Source organism: Durio zibethinus, chromosome 17 (assembly GCF_047325235.1).
Source record: "Durio zibethinus cultivar Kanyao isolate XHJ-2024 chromosome 17, ASM4732523v1, whole genome shotgun sequence".
NCBI lineage: Eukaryota > Viridiplantae > Streptophyta > Magnoliopsida > Malvales > Malvaceae > Durio > Durio zibethinus.
The window spans coordinates 2917921-2936936 of NC_143178.1; the positions used below are offsets into that span (position 1 = coordinate 2917921).

The 19016-nt window shown below is 31.7% G+C and overlaps 1 protein-coding gene across 2 annotated transcripts; it reads left to right on the top strand.

Annotated features, from left to right (window-relative positions):
* The first annotated feature begins 15952 nt into the window (after positions 1 to 15952).
* Positions 15953 to 18740, top strand: LOC111286696 (protein NRT1/ PTR FAMILY 6.3-like). Of its 2 annotated transcripts, none has more exons than XM_022876826.2 (5): positions 15953 to 16179; positions 16292 to 16469; positions 16575 to 16614; positions 16734 to 17305; positions 17724 to 18740. In XM_022876826.2, exons 1-5 carry the CDS (start codon positions 16068 to 16070, stop codon positions 18577 to 18579), a joined length of 1758 nt encoding a protein of 585 aa, XP_022732561.2. In that variant the 5' UTR covers positions 15953 to 16067; the 3' UTR covers positions 18580 to 18740. The 2 variants fall into 2 exon arrangements, with proteins under 2 accessions (XP_022732561.2, XP_089602209.1); XM_089746083.1 differs by having other exon boundaries at positions 16058 to 16179; positions 16263 to 16469; positions 17724 to 18713.
* The last annotated feature ends 276 nt before the right edge of the window (positions 18741 to 19016 follow it).

Consider the following 19016-nt stretch of genomic DNA (forward strand, 5'->3'; position numbering starts at 1 on the left):
TCTAAAAAAAGGGGAAAGAATAGTGTTTTTTTTTTTTTGGATGGGGGAGATATGAAATAAAAAAATTGACTTTTATATAGAAAGCTAGCCCTAAAACGATGTCGTTTCATTTAAAAGACCAAAATGATGCCATTTTAAGCTCCAAGGATTCACGCGACAGTCCACGACTCGATCCGAGATTCACGTACCTGACCTGATAACTCGTTTCACCTTTTGATCTCTAATCGATCCAGTCGAATCGGCCTAGACCGAACCAGACTGGTGCAGAACTGCTAAACCAGCCCAGAGCCGTGTTAACCAAACTGTTGACCGATCCGATTTAGATACTTTTTTTGAATTTTTTTTTTGTTATTAATGTTTATGCACATTAAAATATTTATATTTGTTAGAATAAAATTTTGTTGTGATAAATAATTAATTAGTAAATAAAAATAAATGATGAAATATATAGTTAAAATTTTTATAATTTTGTTAATTTTAAAATAAACTTTAAAATAAAAATAAACCTTATAATAATAATATAAATTAAAAAAAATGTAATAAAAGATAATTTTTATCCAACAATGAGATTTAAAGGTACTCCGAGTAGTGATACTTATGAAATCTTTAGATGAAAAGATTTTTTTTTTAAATACTACCAGTGTATTTGAGTATTTACAAAAAATTTTCCTTTTTTTGTTATAAAATAGTAAATAAAAATTAACTAACTTTTTAAAAATAAGTAATAAAAAATGAGAAAAAAAATTTTATCTGATGATGAGATTCTAAAAGTATTTCGAGTAGAGATGCTTTAAAAAATGCTTAGGTGAGAAGATTTTTTAAAAATATTACTAGTATATTGAAATATTTATAGAAAATCTTCAATATAATAAAAATTCCTCTTTTCTTCAAAGTTTTAAATGAAAAAGATTAATAAAAATCAATAAAATTTCTAAATGAAAAAATAAAATGGGTGCATTAATATATTATCATTTGCATTGCATGCATGGCATAGTTTTTTTGTGAAAAATAAATTTGAATCCTTAAGGATGAGATTCTAAAGTATTACAAGAAGCGATGCCTAAGAAATCTTTAAGTGAGAAAGAGTTCGTTCAATGTTACCAATGTACTGAAACATTTTAAGAATTATTTCAATAAAAAAATTTTAATTTATTTTTCTCGAATAAAATTAGAATAATAAATTTTTTATTAAAAAAAACTAAATTCCAATAAATGAAAAATCAAAAACATTATTTTTAAACACCGAAAATAAGACTATTTTTATCAAAATTAATGGATAACACATAGTTAATTGGTATCGTTTTAAGTGAGCATTATGGAGGTACTAATCATTCCCTACGTGTAATCGACTATTGAACCTAGATTGTTTCTTAAACTCTAAAATTAGTTTTTTAATAAATCTTAATTAACTTTAAGATTTTATTAAAATGATAAATTTTATTAAGCGGCCAATCACACTTAGTCAAAAAAGATTGGTGGTGACTATGTTTTTTATTTTTATTTCCAAATTTGTCAAGCGGTTCCAAAATCGTTACGGTAGTTTGACGACTCTATTAGAAATGTCATTTGTTTTTGAAAGTTAAGCCAAAATTAACTATGTGTTACCCTTAAATTTTGACTTAAAATAATTCTAATCGATTTCTTAAATTTTTATTTTTCATTTTCAATAAAAAAAGCAAAAATAAAAAATAAACTGAAAACAAAAAGAAAAATTTCACACACGTTTCTTTTACTATGCCCCCTATGCTTTATTTTTCTATATATATATATTACTTTTGATAAATTAGGAAACATATACATACACAATGACATGATGCATCACATGCATGAGCTTTATACACGGGCTTTGTCCCTTATAGATGGAAGTAAAGTACTTATACCCTCGTAAGGTGATAACCTCTACAATGGCAAGCGAAATACTTTCACTCAAATTGAATATTTTTCGTTCGTAGCCTGTAATGGGTGAGGATTGTGGTGCTTTACTAGTCCAGCATAGACGACAGTAAGGAACAATTTGAAAATCTTTAGACATGTGTCAACCTGAACCAAACATGTAATAAGCCGTAGAAGCTAACCTTAGGTAGAGCCTTGCCTACCCTTTTGTAAGAAAATACCTAAGTCCAAAATATGTAGGAATAAAAGTTGTGTGTAAGAAAAAACACAAACACAAACAAAAACAAAACAAAAAATGTTAAAAAAATTTTTTAATCTCAAACCACAGTTTCACACTAACTCAATTTTGTTTTCCTTTTCTTTTTTCTTTTTACATTAATTATATCATTCAGTTCTGCATTAAAGTATTTTTTCTAGGACATTTTTCTTTCAAAAAATCTTCATAGATCCTATAAAACTATAGATTTGCTTATCTTCAGTCAATGTCTCATGTGACCCATATAATGAAGTATATGTTTGATCAAAAGAAGCCCACCAAAGGAGTGAAGATTGCTTGCCTATTAGCTATGTGTCTAACTTACCCGAGAAGGTGTATTTGGAACTCACACAGAATGATTTAAAAGATTTAGTCATCACCTGGGGTTAGTTAAATGAAGAGAGAAAAGAAAGCTTTTGCAAGAAGTACGAGCATATTATATCTTTTATTTCGATAGTGATATATGAATAGTTGATTGGGATAGCTATACAATTTTAGAATTTGTGCTATAGATGCTTCACTTTTAATTAGGAAGATTTGGTGTCAACTATTGAAGAGTACTCGATTTTGCTTGGGATCCGAATAAAATGTTTACTTAAAAGTCAAAATCAGATTATCGTAAAAAATTGGCCAAACTTATAGGGGTTAAAGTGGAAACCATTAATTCATTCGCGAAGCCTAAAGGTGAACATCTCAACATCCGTTGAAACTTTCTCTAAAACTTTATTCAATGGCATTTAAATGATGATCAAGGCATGGCTGTGTTTATTCTAGCATTGTATGGCTTGGTAATCTTTTCGAATACTTTAGGTTAAATTAAGATAATTGTAGTAGATTTTTTTGAGCAAATTAAAACCCAAGCAATTAATCTTGTGCCTGCAATCTTAGCAGAAATCATCCGATCATTAAATTTTTATCAACGAAATAGAAAGGGACAGTTCATAGAATGTGTGCCACTATTGTATGTATGAATCAAAAGTCATTTCAAGTGTGAAAAGAGTGCATTTTTAAAATCATATCTTCGAAACAAAGCATCAATCGAAGAGTTCTATAAAAGTTAATGGCTGACATTAAAGACTAATAAAGAGTAGGTTCTATTCCTGCGAAGACATGGATGGCGCCTTGGATGCCTCGGGTGCCTTTATTGTATCATAGAGGAAACAAGCCGTGGATACTGCTATTAGGGCTATGAGATGTTGTAAGTTATGCTCCGTTAATGTTGCTTAAGTAATTTAGTGTAAAGCATCTTGTTCCTGCCACTCATGGCTTGGTCCAAGTAGAATTCATTTATGGGGAACTAAATCCACTAAGAACTTTGGAGCAATTGATACAAGTGTGAAAGAAAACATGAAGAATAAGATTAGGGCCTCTTATCGATAAAATCACTCATGATTATCAGATTTAAAAAGTAAAGCGACTCAGAGACATAGTACTTTTTTCTTATAATAACTCACATCAATCAGCTAATCTTTGGGTAAAAGTACAATAATAAAAAATTAAGCTTATCAAGAAAGAATTGAACCTGAAAAAAAAATAAGAAGAAAAAATTTGAGACTTCATGAGAAGTTGAGACAATTGAAATATGAAGTAGAAATATAAGAGAGTAGATTGAAAAAAGTCATAAAAGAATGAGATGTGGCCAATAATAATTTGAAAGATTTGCACCAGGAAAATAAGAAGTTACGGCTCCAATTCAGAACCAAAAAAGTTACCAAGTTTTACCTTAGTCAGCAATGTGGATGGATGAGCTCCAAAAGAAAATGAACTGATGAAAGGGCAAAGCTCAAGAAAAATAAAAGGAGGCTACTAGAATTTTTCAAGAATGCCAAAATTAGAAAGGGTTATATGCTACAACTTCAGTAAGATTGGTGGAATATAAAAAAAAAAAAAAGGAAAGGTTGAAGGCCATAGTTGCAAAAGAGAAAAGAAAGCACCTAGAAGTACTGAACGAGAAAAAATCATTTCATCATGTGATCCAAAGGTTGGAGTTGCAACTGCAAGATCACAAGAGCCATATTTTAGCAATAATAGATAAGTGGCATAGAAGGAAAAAAGATTGAATCTTCACATGTGATTTGAAAATAAATGCTCACATGAGATGAAAAGTAGAAAGCTTAGGGAAGCAACAGTACATAGAGCACTTAACTAATCAAGTTTGTAAAGTAGTGAAGAAAGCATGAGAGATGGTTAAAAAGGTAAAGGTGTTAGGACCATAAGTCAACCCTGTAAGAGAATATGGATAGCGCCTAGTAAATATTTTAGATGAGCGAAAGACTATTATGAACAAGTCAAACCCTTTTATGGATATAATTCTAGGATGATAAATCTCATGTAATAAAAGTTGTATGGAATCAATGAAAATTTTTAGTGTTAAAATTTGTCTAAAAGAAATACCTCATGCTTGCATTCATGCATCATGTGCATCATTTTCATTTATGTTCAAAAAATCATAAAATAAATAAAAAATGAAATTATCAACACATGGTATTTTGATTTTTTTTAAAAAAATTATGATAATAAAAGTTCAATAATAGCTTATCCTTAAAAAATTTTGACTCAACCCACTCGTCATTCATACAACACCAGAGCTCAAATAAGAATTATGAAACAAGAACAGGTCAGTCAATTTGAAAGGATTGAGAAGGCTCAAAAAGGGCTAAAAGAGAATCTTAATAGGATAATGGACATGCTCAAGAATTTGGATAAAGAAAAAGTGATGGAAAGAAATCCTAGCCTCCAAGAGCAATCACTAGACATAGTAGATCCTATATACCTTCCAGGGTTTGAGTCACGACCAACTTAACCTTTTCAAGGAGTCAGAATTCAAATTCCTACCCCCGAAAGATATGCCTATCATTATCCAGGAATGACATCCACACCTGTTTCAAGACAATTCTAAAATTTTACTAATCGTGTCATAGTAGAAAAATCATCCGAGTCAATCTTGATTCCAAACTTGGATGACCTTAAGGAGAGAAAAAAGCTAGGAATAAAGACACTTAAGAAAGTAAAAGATATCAGTGCTCAACAAAAAGTAAAACTACTAGAAGAAAGACTTAGGCTGTAGAGGGAATAAATTTTTATGGCTCCATGGACACAACCGAGCTCTGTCTGGTCCCAAACGTAATCATTCCACCTAAATTCAAGACCTCTAAATTTAAAAAATATAATGAAACGAAATGTCCGATAACCCATATCATCATGTATTGTTGAAAGATGACAGTATATGCTCATGATGAGAAGCTATTAATGCATGTATTTCAGATAACATTATGGGTTCTGCAATCAATGGTGTATTCAATTAGATAAAACTCGTATTCATTCATGAAAAGATCTTACAAAAGCATTCTTTCCACAAAATCGATATGTCATAAATCTAGTTTCAAATCACTTATCTCTGTAGAGCATGGAAAAGAAGGCAACAAAAACTTTTAAAGAGTATGCATAAAGATGGAGAGATGTGGCTGCACAAGTCCAACCTCTTTTTACCAAAAAAAAATAATTGTCTTATTTGTGACCACTCTAAAAGTACCATATTACGAGAGATTGATAGGTAATACAATCAAAAATTTTATAGATATGGTGATATTAGGTGAAATTATTAAAAATATCATAAAGAATGGCAAGCTCGATGCATAAGAGATAAGTGGAGCAAAGAAAGATGAAGCTTTTAAAAAGGAAAAGAACAAAGCCTAAGCAGTGAACTGGTGGGTTAACATATTAGAGGCTTCACTTCATACCCCACATCAATCTACCAAACCTATTACCCTCTCATAAACAATGTTACATCCATCATTTAGCCTTATCAGCCATACCAACCTTTACAACAACCAATTTATCCATCTTAATTTCAGTCATCTTTTCGGATACCCATCTATTTTTACAACCATCCTACTACACCTACTAGACCAGAATGGAGACTCAATCCAAGTAGTGATTTGAGAGCTTTAAGAAATACCCAAAAAAAATTAACTTTTGATCCTATTCCCATAATATATACATATTTATACCTTCTGCTTGTTGAGAAACATTAACTAGCTCATATTATTGTTGAGCCTTTGAAACTTTTATTTTTCAAATGGTATGACCCTAATACACATTGTGATTATCATTATGGACACTCAGGCCATTCTACTAAGAACTGTACTACCTTAAAGTGCAAAGTGCAAGGATTAATCAATGAAGGGGTGTTAAATTTTGAAATCAACTAACAAAAAACTCCAAATGTTAATGGAAACTTTCAACTGAACCATACTAGACCATCAATAAATACTTTAATTGATGGGTAAGTAAGCTACGTGAAGAGAAGGATATAGGAAGTTAAAACTTTGATGGCTAAGATGTTCAAAGCCTTAGTCAAAATTGATATGTTAAAATCAATAGAGCCACAAAATTACTCCAGAATGGTTAATTCAATTGAGAGATGCAATTATCACGCTTTGGGGCACTCTATCGAGAGCTGTGACCAATTTAGTTAAAAGATACAGAAGATGATGGATATGGGTCAAACAGAGTTTTACGAAAAAAAAAATTTGGTGAAAGCTAAAGTGTCTACCATTAATTCAAAGAATAAGTTTATGCATAGATCAGTAATTATTTACTATGATAAAGAGCTGACCTCGAGGTTAGAAAAGCCCATTTCTCTACCAGTAGTGACAATTAAAGTTTTTAATCTTTTTTTATATCAAAATGATAAAATAGTACTATAAAAGTACGAATGTGATGTAGTAGTCAACTTAGATACTACGAACATAATGGGCGTAAGAGGTATGACCCGAAGTGAGAGGTGTTATATTCTAAAAGCTCTAGAAAAAGCTAAAATAGAGAAAGCAAAAGTGGGAAAAAAAAAGTAATCTTATTGTAACCCCAGATGAAGAATATCATAAGTCAGTCTCTGAGAGTGAAGCTTATGAATTTTTAAAGCTAATAAAACATAACGAGTATAATATGGTAGAACAGTTGAATAAAATGTCAGCTAAAATTTTACTATTGTCATTATTGCTTCATTTAAAGTCATATCGTAAGGCTTTGCTGAAAGTACTAAATCAAGTATATATATCTCACAATGTCTTTATTGAATACATGGAATAATTTGTTGGCAATCTAACAATTTCAAGCTATATCTCTTTCAGTGACAAAGAGATTCTTTCTGAAGGTTAAGGAAGTACCAAAGCTCTCTACATTACTATAAAATACAAAAGTCATATAATGGCTAAGGTTTTGATCGATAATGGCTCATCCATCAATATTATACCTATGACTACTTTAGCAAAATTATCTATTGATGGATCTTATATGAAGCCTACCTATATGATAGTTTGAACCTTTGATGAAACTCGAAGAAAGGTGCTGAAAGACATAAAAATACCATTGTAAATTGGCTCGTGCATTTTTAATGTAAAATTTTAGGTTATGGATATCTTTCTCTCATATAATTACTTATTGGGTATGACGTGAATTCATATGGCATATGTTGTTTCATCCTAATTGCATTAGAAAGACAAATTCATTGTTGAAAGAAAGCTAACATATGTGGCAGGAGAAAAAGATTTACTAGTAACTTAATCAGTAAATATTTTTTATGTGAAATTGACAGATAAAGTACTAAAGTGCTCTTATAAATCTTTCAAGATTGCCAATGCAATATATGTGACTGAAGAATCTAAATTATATTCGTCAAACTCGTCTACGATAACTAAAATGGTTGTCAAACAACTTATCAAGATAAGATGCTGACCTAAAGCTGGACTTTGAAAGAATCTATAAGAAATCATGAAGCCATCGGCCATTTATGAAAAGAAAGATAGATTTGGCTTGGGTTATATACTAGCAAGAGAGGAAAGAATGAAAATGGTGAATGAGAAGAAAAAAAAGAGAATGGCTAATCTCAAGGGATATGAGTCAGAGTTAGAGTCCATAGTTGTTACATACCTCTATAATTCTTTCTATTCGGGAGGATGCATCTACCCAGATTCTTTTGAAGCCCTGAGTGTAGAATTTATGGAAGAGTTTTCAAAGTTAGCCATTCAAATGGTGGATGATGGAGAAAAGAATAGTCAAATGAAGAGTTATTCATGCACCTTTATCCTTTAGAGTTTGAGCTAGACAATTGAAAAGTCATAGAGCTACCTATTGTCTTTAAAACTTCTAAAAAGTAATGTATTATAGAACTTTAAATCCCAAATTACTTTCTACAAGCGTTATGAGATCTTTTGGTGACATGTTTGTTGTTTTAATAAAAGATTTAAAAGATGCATCTGTATTGTTTTCTTCACTTTCACATTTATTTCTCTTTCCATTATGCCTTAATCATTTTCTTTTCATTCCATTTTTGTGTGCCAATATTCTCTTTATCTCATCCTTTGCAAGGTCTTAAACAATGAACACAAAGATAATCATGACAATAATCTCAGATTTGATTTTAACAACACAATTTATGTTGATGAACTTGATAATGAAAAAGATTCAGATAATTATACACTATCTTTCGATTTGTTAAAATTAATAGAACATAAAGATAAACCAATTGAACCCCACCAGAAAATTATCGAATTAGTGAATTTGGGGGATGATGAAAATAAAAAAGAGGTTAAAGTTGGTACATCTCTTTTACTAGCTAAAAGATAAAAATTAGAAGAGCTACTCTGAGAATATATTGATGTGTTCACGTGATCTCACCAAGATATACCAAAACTCAACACTGATATTGTAGAGCATAAGTTACCTTTGAAACTAGAATGCAAGCTAGTACAGTAAAAATTAAAGCACATAAGCCAGAGATGCTACTAAAAATTAAAGAAGAGGTGAAAAAGTAATTTGATGCAGGATTTTTAAAGGTGATAAAATATCTTGAATGGGCAGTCAACATAGTGCCAGTTCTCAATAAGGATAAAAAAATGAGAATGTGCGTCGATTATTAAAATCTGAATAGGGCGAATCCTAAAAATAATTTCTCTCTGCCTTATATCGATACTCTAACAGATAATACTACTAGGTATTTCATATTTTCTTTTATAGATGGCTTCTTAGGCTACAACCAAATCAAGATAGCTTGAGATGGTATGGAAAAGATCATATTTGTGACTATATAAGAGACATTCTGCTACAAAGTCATGCCTTTTAGGTTAAAAAATACTAGTGTTATTTTTCAAAGAGTAATAGTGACTCTCTTTCATAACATAATGCATAAAGAGATATAAGTATATGTGAATGATATGATTATAAAATCTCATGAATGAAAGGATCATATAGTCAATCTCAAAAAGCTAGTTGAGAAGGTTTCAATTAAAGTTGAATCCTATCAAATGTACATTTGATGCCAAATCAAAAAAATTATTAGGCTTTATGGTTAGCGAAAGAAGAATTAAGATAGACCCGGATAAGATACATGCCATTCAAAACTTATCTCTTTTTCATACCCTAAAAGCAGTGCGAGGCTTTTTAGAAAGATTGAACTATATTGCTCGTTTCATCTCTCAACTCATCTATAAGTGTGATCCTATTTTCAAGCTTCTTAGAAAATATAATCCAGAAGAATGGAATGATGAATGCCAAAAAGTTTTTGATAAAATCAAAGAGTATTTATCAAATCCACCCGTACTGGTGCCACTTGTTTCGGAAAAGCCTTTGATTTTATACTTAACAATACATGAAAAATCAATAGGATTTATGCTAGGGCAAAGAGATGAAACTAACAGAAAAAAATGAACAATTTACTACTTGAGTAAAAAATTCATTGATTATGAGTCCAAGTATTCATTATTAGAGAAGATATGTTATGTATTAACCTAGATAGCTCGAAGGCTTAGATAATACATGTTTTATCTAACTACTTGGCTCATAGCAAAGTTGAACCCCATTAAGTATATCTTTAAGAAGCCCTTATTGACAAGAAGAATAGCACGGTGGTAAGTTATGCTTTCAGAATATGATATTATTTATGTGACTTAAAAGACTATAAAAAAAGTGCAATAATCGAGTTCCTTATCAATCGTGCTATCGAAATTATGAACCAATGAACCTGAATTTTTTTTATGAATATGTGATGGCCATTAAAGAAAATGAATCTTTTGAAGGGTATTGGAGAATGTATTTTGATGGAGTCGTAAATGCTTTAGGCCATGGTGTTAAGAAAATTCTAATATCTCTCGATAGGCATTATTATCCCATCACGACCAAGTTGAATTTCAATTGCACAAATAAAATGGCTGAATACAAGGCCTGTGTTATGTGTTTACAAGCAGCAATTAAAAAGCAAATTAAAATATTGGATGTGTTTATAGATTCAGCTCTGGTTATCTATCAGTTAAGAAAAAAATAAGAAACAAGATATTTTAAATTGATTCAGTAGCATAAATACATCTCTGAATTAGTCAAACAATTTTAAAAAGTTTAATTTGAGCATCTACTTAGAGAAAAGAATTAAATGTTGATGCGTTGGCTACTTTAGCTGTAATGATTAAAATAGATGCAAATATCGAGATCCAACCCATCAAGCTAAATGTGAAGAATGAACCAGCACATTGCTTAAATGTCAAATAAGAAAGTCGATGAGAAGCCATGATATCATGACTTTATACAATACATCAAATGTCAACAATACCCAGAATATGCAACAAAAAATGATAAAAGAATTATAAGAAGGTTGGCTATGAATTTTTCCTTGGATGGAGATATCTTCTATAAAAGAAGTCGAGATCAAGTGCTCTTAAGGTGTATGAATGTAGCTGAAGCAAAGAAGATTATTGAAAAAGTATATGATGGGGTTTGTGGGGTAGATATAAATAGTCATATGATGATTAGACAAATTATGAGGGTTAATTACTATTGGTTGACAATGATAGTAATTGTATGATTATGCTAGAAGATGCCATAAGTGTCAGATCTATGCTGATAAGATTCATATTCTCAACATTACACGTTTTGGTTCCTCCATGACCATTCTCTATTTAGGGCATGGATGTCATTGGCTTATTACTCTAAAAGCTTCGAATGGGCATAGATTCATCTTTGTAATGATTAATTATTTCACGAAGTGGGTAAAAGCTACATTGTATGCTAGCGTGACCCGATCCGTGGTATGTAAGTTCATAAAAAAAGAGATAATATACATATATGAGCTTTCAAAGATTATTTTTTATACTGTTAAAAACTTGAACAGCAAAATGATGAATGAAGTATGCACTTAGTTTAGGATCCGTCATTGTAATTCGATATCATATCATCCAAAAATAAATAGGACAGTAAAGGTTGTAAACAAGAATATCAAAAGAATCTTTAAAAAAATGACTGATACTTACAAAGATTGGCATGGAAAGTTACCTTTTATTTTGCATGCTTATAGAACATCAATCCGAATATCTATTGGGGCCACCCTATTCTTTTTTATATATGAAATGAAAGCAATGTTGCTGATCGAAGCAAAAATTCTCTCGTTAAGAGTCCTGAGAGAGGTAGAGTTAGAGGAAGCATAATGGGTGTGGAATCGCTACAAACAGTTAAATCTCATTATAGAGATAAGACTTACAGCACTTTATTATGGTCAATTATATCAAAAGAGGATGATGAGAGCACATGATAAGAAAATTCACCCTCGTCACTTTAGGGAAGGAGACTTAGTGCTGAAAAGAATCCTTTCAAATCAATATGATAATCGAGAAAAAGGAATACCAAATTGGAAGGGCCTGTACGTGGTGGAAAAGACCTTTTTTAGTGGGACATTGATTTTGGCAGAAATTGATGAAAGTGATTTACCTACTCTAATAAATTTAGATACTGTAAAGAAATATTTTGCTTGAAAAAAATGATGACTTATCTAAGTTGAAAACCTAAAAAGGTAACTTGAAAGTGAATGAGAAGCATCATAGAAAGATGACCTTACAATACATGGGACAAATGTAGTTTGACGAACTCTGAAGAATCAAGAAAATAATCTGATTTAGTTTTAAAAAAAGAATATGAAAATATTTTGTTCATGATTATCTTGTGATCATTACTTGGGCACTTTTGTTTTGACTCAAACATTTTTGTTGACATGCACTTATTATTAGTCTAATAAAACATGCTAGCTTTTCTTTAGAAATAACACCTATCCATTCTTTTACCTCATTTGATATCTTTGTTCACCTTACAAATGAATGAGAGAAATGTGTGATTGCATTTTGCTTGTCTTAACCTTAAAATGATGAAAAAACAAAGATGAAATATCTCAGCATTACTTTTATTAAAGTTGACAAAAACAGATAAAAAAGGATGAAAAAAGCATGACAAGACATTAATGTTGCAGATTTCTAAAAAAAAAAATTTGAGAAACAATACAACAGTCAGACGTTAAAAACATATTGGTCATATAACGATTACTAAGAATTTTGATAAAAAAAAATAAGAAAAAGGCGAGAATTTTTGAGAATTTTTTTTCCACAATTAGAAATAAATAATTTTGTTTGCATCACATGCATTGTATCTAGAGCATTCAGTACACACATACATGAATGATTATAACAAAAACAAGAATTTTTCATTCCCTAATGAAAAAACAAAATTTTGGTCTTTGAATAAGGATAATGATAAAAAAAAATACTCAAAAAAAAAGAAAGAGAGAGAAATTTACTTTTTCAAAGATGACATCTCGATTTTAAGATAAAAATTTTAAAGTTGTCGAGTCTCTATTGAAATGAGCCTTTACCAATATATGACTTTTAAAGTTGTTGAGCTCCTGCTGAGATGAGTCTTTTTTAATATGATATTTTAAAGTTGTTGAGTCTCTACTTAGATGAGCCTTTTCAGATGAGATTTTTAAAGTTGTTGAGCCTCTGTTAAGAGGAGACTTTTTCAAGATAAGACTTTTAAAGTTATTGAACATCTGCTTAGAGAAGCTTTTTCAAGATAAAACTTTTAAAGTTGTTGAGCCTCTACTGAGAGAAGCCTTTTTCAAGATGAGATTTTAAAGTTGTTGAGCCTCTACTTAGAGAAGCATTTCATATGAGATTTTTAAATTTGTTGAGTTTCTACTGAGAAGAGCCTTTTTCAAATGAGATTTTAATGTTATTGAGCTTTTACTTAGAGGAACTTCTTTAGATGAGATTTTTAAAGTTATTGAGCCTCTACCAAGATGAGCCTTTCTTCAGATTTTAAATTTTTAAAAGTTGTTGAGCCTCGAAGAAGAGGAACATTTTGATTTAATGAGAAAAGCTTTCTAATTAGTTTAAAGTTAAAAACCAAAAAAAAAAAAAAAAAACTCTTTGGATTTCGAACAAAATTATTGTCGTTGTCTTTGCCGTATTCCTGATCCTCAGCAATGTGTAAAGAGAGGCAGCTATAAACACCAAATTTGTTTGGATTTTATTTGAGTCTTGCTTTAGAATTTGTCAGGTATATTGGGTTCTTGAGTCGAAGCCCAATTTCAATTCAACTTGGCTTCAGGCCCAATTTTAATTCAACCAGGCCTAAAGTTCAATTTCGATCGGACTCGAAACCCATTTTATTCTTTAGGCTTGACATGTGTTTTATTTTATTTATTTGTTAAATTAAACAAAATAGAAAAAAATGAATAAACAAAAGGACAAACAAAAAAAATAATAAAAAAAAAACAAAGGAAGCAAGGGGTGCCTTCACATCACCACTAGCACCACTCACCCTTACTAGGCCCTATGCCACTTGCTCAAGCATAAGGTCAAAATTGGACAAAATAAAAGAAACAAAAAGGCTAGAGCTGACGGAACCCCCTTCTGCGAGATCCTGTGCCACTTACCCAAACATAGGGCTACAGCAGGAGCTCTATAAATAAAGCTCCTGGCCGACCCCAAATGGAGAGGAAGAAATTAGAAAAAACCTTACAAAAAAAATATTTTGTAAAAAAAAAAATAAAACAAAAATTCAACAAAAAAAAACTCATCCCCCAAAGTAAAGAACCCGATGCAAGCATAAAAAAAAAAAACACAAACACAAAAAAAATTTTGACCAAAATTTTCAGGTCAGATCTGCGCTATTTAGAGCTTTTTTTTTCATAAAACCAATCTCAAATCTAGAGTCTTGAGGCTATGAGGAGCATTTTGGTTTTCTTTTAGAATTTTTTGACATTGATGACTGTAGTCAGAGCTCACCGACAATGAAAAACACGACAGTTATCATGGCAGACAGCCATCTGCCCTAGGTCTGTTTGAAAAAAAGGGGAAAGAAAAGTGTTTTTTTTTTTTTGGAGAGAGGGAGAAATGAAATAAAAAAATTAACTTTTATATAGAAGGCTAGCCCCAAAATGACGTCGTTTCATTTAAAAGACAAAAACGATGTAGTTTTGAGCTTCAAGGGTTCGCGGATCAGTCCATGACCTGACTCAAGATCTGCGCACCTAACTCGATGACTCATTCACCCTTTGACCTCTAACCGATCCAGTCAAACCTGTCCAGACCAAATCATACTGTGCAAAACTGCTGAATCGACCTAGACCCACATGACTGGAAAGTTAACCAGTCCGATTCAGGTATTTTTTTTTAAGTTTTTGTTTTGTTTGTTATTAATGTTTATGCATATTAAAATATTTATATTTGTTAGAATAAATTTTTGTTATGATAAATAATTAATTAGTAAACAAAAATAAATGATGAAATATGTAGTTAAAATTTTTATAACTTTGTTAATTTTAAAATAAACTTTAAAATAAAAATAAACTTCACAATAATAATATAAATTAATAAAAACAATGTAAGAAAAAAAAATTTGATCCGATGATGAGATTTAAAGGTATTTCAAGTAGTAATACCTATAAAATTTCTAGGTGAGAAAATTTTTTTAAATACTACCAGTATATTTGAGTATTTATAAAAAAATTTCAATACAATAAAAAAAAATTTTGTTATAAAATAGTAAATAAAAATTAACTAACTTGTTAAAAATAAGTAATAAAAAATGAAAAAAAAAGAAAATTTTATCTTGTGACAGGATTCTAAAAGTATTCCGAGTATAGATGCTTTGAAAAATCTCTAGAGGAGAATATTTTTTTTAAATATTATCAGTGTATTAGAATATTTATAGAAAATCTTCAATATAATAAAAATTCATTTTTTCTTCAAAGTTTTAAATGAAAAAGATTAATAAAAATCAATAAAATTTATAAATGAAAAAATAAAATGGGTGCATTAACGTATTATCATTTGTATTGCATGCATGGCATAGTTTTTTGCAAAAATTAAATTTGAGCCTTCGATAATGAGATTTTAAGGTATTCTAAGAAGAGATACCTAAAAAATCTCTAAGTGAGAAAGAATTCTTTCAATGTTACCAACGTACTTGAACATTTTAAGAATTATTTCAATAAAAAAGTTTTAATTTATTTTTCTCAAATAAAATTAGAATAATAAATTTTTTATTAAAAAAAAAAAAACTAAATTCCAATAAATGAAAAATCAAGAAAATTATTTTTAAACACCGAAAATAAGATTATTTTTATCAAAATAAATGGATAACATATAGTTAATTAGTATCATTTTAAACGAGCGTTATAGGGTATTAATCTTTCCTCACGCGTAATCGATTCTCGAACCTAAATTGTTTCGCAGATCATAAAATTATTTTTTTAATAAATCTTAATTAACTTTAATATTTTATTAAAAAGATAAATTTTAATAAATGGTCAATCATATCTAACAAAAAAAAAAAATCGATAAGACTTCGTTTTTCATTTTTATTTCCAAATTGGCTCCAAAACGGTTATGACACTTAAGGTACAAGTGTTACTCCAAAATGGACTTTATCTCACACCTGACCTCACAATAAAGCCTCCAGTATAAATAACCCCACCACCGGCCTTTGCTTCCATTGTGCCACCACTGCCCCTCATCACTTGCCAATGTTCTTTCTCTTTTCTCTTCTTCATTAGCATTATCAAAGCTTTCTGCAACCCTTGGTCACCTTATATCAAACAATGCCCGTCCCTGTAATACAAGGGGAAACCCTCCCCGATGCATGGGATTACAAGGGCTGCCCGGCTGAGCGGTCCAAGTCTGGTGGCTGGACCAGTACCGCCATGATTTTAGGTCTTTTATCCCCTCCTTCCTTACAATATTAATTCTTTGCTTTGTTTTAAATTCTGATGTAGGTTTGGTTTTGGCATAAACAGATGGGATTTTTTTTTGCTGTATCTCTCAGGTGTTGAGGCATGTGAAAGGCTAACAACGTTAGGTATCGCTGTTAATTTGGTAACGTATTTGACGGAAACCATGCATTTGGGCAACGCTACCTCAGCCACCACCGTCACTAACTTCCTTGGTACATCTTTCATGCTCTGTCTTCTCGGTGGTTTTATCGCAGACACTTTTCTTGGCAGGTCTGGCCTCTTCTCCAACTCTCATATAAAAAACTTTTCTAGTTTCCTATGCGCTACTCAGTTAAGTAACTAATTACATTTATCTTTTGCTCCTTGAATTCTCAGATATCTCACAATTGGAATCTTCGCTGCTGTTCAGGCAACTGTAAGATTCATTTCCTCTGATTGAACAATCATGTTTTCTTTACATACCCCAATTGAAGTAATTACAATATGCTAAGTGCAAAGTTGGTTTTGTTTCTTTTTTATTATGTTGGCGAGTAGGGCGTCACCATCTTGACAATCTCAACAGTAATCCCAAGCCTAAGCCCCCCCAAGTGCACCATGGACAACACCACAACTTGCATCCCAGCAAGCGGCATACAACTCATTATTCTCTACTTAGCCCTTTACCTGACAGCCCTTGGCACTGGCGGTCTCAAATCAAGCGTGTCAGGGTTTGGGTCAGATCAATTCGATGAGTCAGACGCTGAAGAGCGATCCCAGATGACAAAATTCTTCAACTGGTTCTTTTTCTTCATAAACATAGGTTCACTTAGTTCAGTATCCATTCTAGTGTACATCCAAGACAATTTAGGGCGTGAATGGGGCTACGGTATTTGTGCTTGTGCTATTGTGATAGGGTTGGCCGTGTTTCTATCGGGTACCAGGCGGTACCGTTTCAAGAAATTGGTGGGGAGCCCATTGACCCAAATTGCCGCAGTGTTTATAGTTGCTTGGAAGAAGAGGTCTTTGGAGTTGCCATCTGATTCATCGTTGCTTTTCAATATTGATGATGTAGCTGAGGGATTGAAGAAGAAGAAGAAGCAAAAGCTGCCCCACAGCAAGCAGTTCCGGTTAGTCTTCTATTTAAAAACCAATCATCTTCAACTCTATATAGTACGTTGACAACTATTTTTTACTTTCTTTGTTTTTGTAATAAAAATTCACTCACGAAAGAAAACAAAAACACTACTACTATATTAGGATATGGCCCACAAATTCTTAATTTGGTGGATTCATAATTCCTTAGCCGAACATATACGTTTCCTCACCATTTTAATGAGAATAGTAATAATGCACAGATTGACAAATTGAAATCTAACCCGAATGCCAAGAAACAATGACATTTCATGATTCCTTGTAAAGAAAAAAGAAGAGAAAAGTACACAATTTTCTAAACGTGTTTGGTTGGATGTGAAAGAATGATTAATTCCTGCTGGTAATCATTTAATTGGCTAATTTTTTTCATGTCTTCATTCAAATTGTGTATAGTTTCTTGGACAAGGCAGCGATCAAGGACGCATCTGTTCCAGAGGCAAACAAGTGGAACTTAGCTACCTTAACAGATGTTGAAGAAGTGAAATTGGTGCTAAGAATGTTACCCATTTGGGCAACCACTGTCATATTTTGGACCGTCTATGCCCAAATGACAACATTTTCAGTGTCTCAGGCGACTACCATGGACCGTCACATTGGCAATTTTCAAATCCCACCAGGATCACTCACGGTTTTCTTCGTTGGTAGCATTCTTTTGACTGTCCCAATTTACGACAGACTCATTGTTCCAATTGCAAGAAAAGTTCTCAAAAACCCACAGGGTTTAACCCCTTTGCAAAGTATCGCAGTTGGTTTAGTTTTATCCGTTGTTGCAATGGTAGCAGCAGCATTGACGGAAATAAAGCGATTGAGAGCCGCAAGGTCACGTGGTCTTACAAATAATCCGACGGCTCAAATCCCATTAAGCGTCTTCTGGCTGGTCCCTCAGTTTTTTTTTGTGGGGGCTGGGGAAGCTTTTACATATATAGGGCAGCTTGACTTTTTCTTAAGGGAGTGCCCAAAAGGGATGAAAACAATGAGTACAGGTTTATTTTTGAGTACCCTTTCATTAGGATTTTTCGTTAGTTCTTTGTTGGTTACTATAGTTCACAAGGTCACTGGAAACAAGAAGCCATGGCTACCAGACAATCTGAACCAAGGGAGGCTCTATAATTTCTACTGGCTTTTGGCAATTTTGAGTTGTTTGAACTTGGGAATTTACTTGGTTTTTGCTAAATGGTACGTGTACGAGGACAAGAGACTTGCTGATGAAGGGATTGAATTGGAAGAAGCAGAAACTACCTTCCATTAAATGAATATGGGAGTTTCTTGGACTGGACAAGTCACTTTCATTAAGATTTTTTGTTTGTAAATATGTATTATAAGTCCTTCGCTGGACTTTCAATAAGTTTGAAAACCCTTCACGTGTACGAAAAGAATGGTAAAGGATGATGAGAAAGAAGAATTTCAAGCAAAAATGATGAGTTCTTTTGTTTTAACTTGTTTCGAAAAAGAACTTCAAAATGAAAAGTATAGAAACTTAAACTCATTTCACATTGATTTGGGTGCAACTTAACGTTAACATGTCATGTAGTGACAAATTAAACCCCAATTGGTCGTTCTAGCAAGCTGATAATACATGTATGACCTGTTAGATTTGGCACTTACACCTTAGAAAAAGAATTCAAAAGTGTTCACCTACCTCGCAAAGGCTACCAAGCAAATGACAAAGTGAATGATAGAGGAGGA

Excerpts from the sequence above, each read along its gene's own strand:
- LOC111286696 (XM_022876826.2), top strand. The coding sequence starts at position 16,068 with ATGCCCGTCCCTGTAATACAAGGGGAAACCCTCCCCGATGCATGGGAT. Across the intron at positions 16,615-16,733 it reads TCGCTGCTGTTCAGGCAACT|GGCGTCACCATCTTGACAAT; the intron begins GTAAGATTCATT and ends GTTGGCGAGTAG. Across the intron at positions 17,306-17,723 it reads CCCCACAGCAAGCAGTTCCG|TTTCTTGGACAAGGCAGCGA; the intron begins GTTAGTCTTCTA and ends AATTGTGTATAG.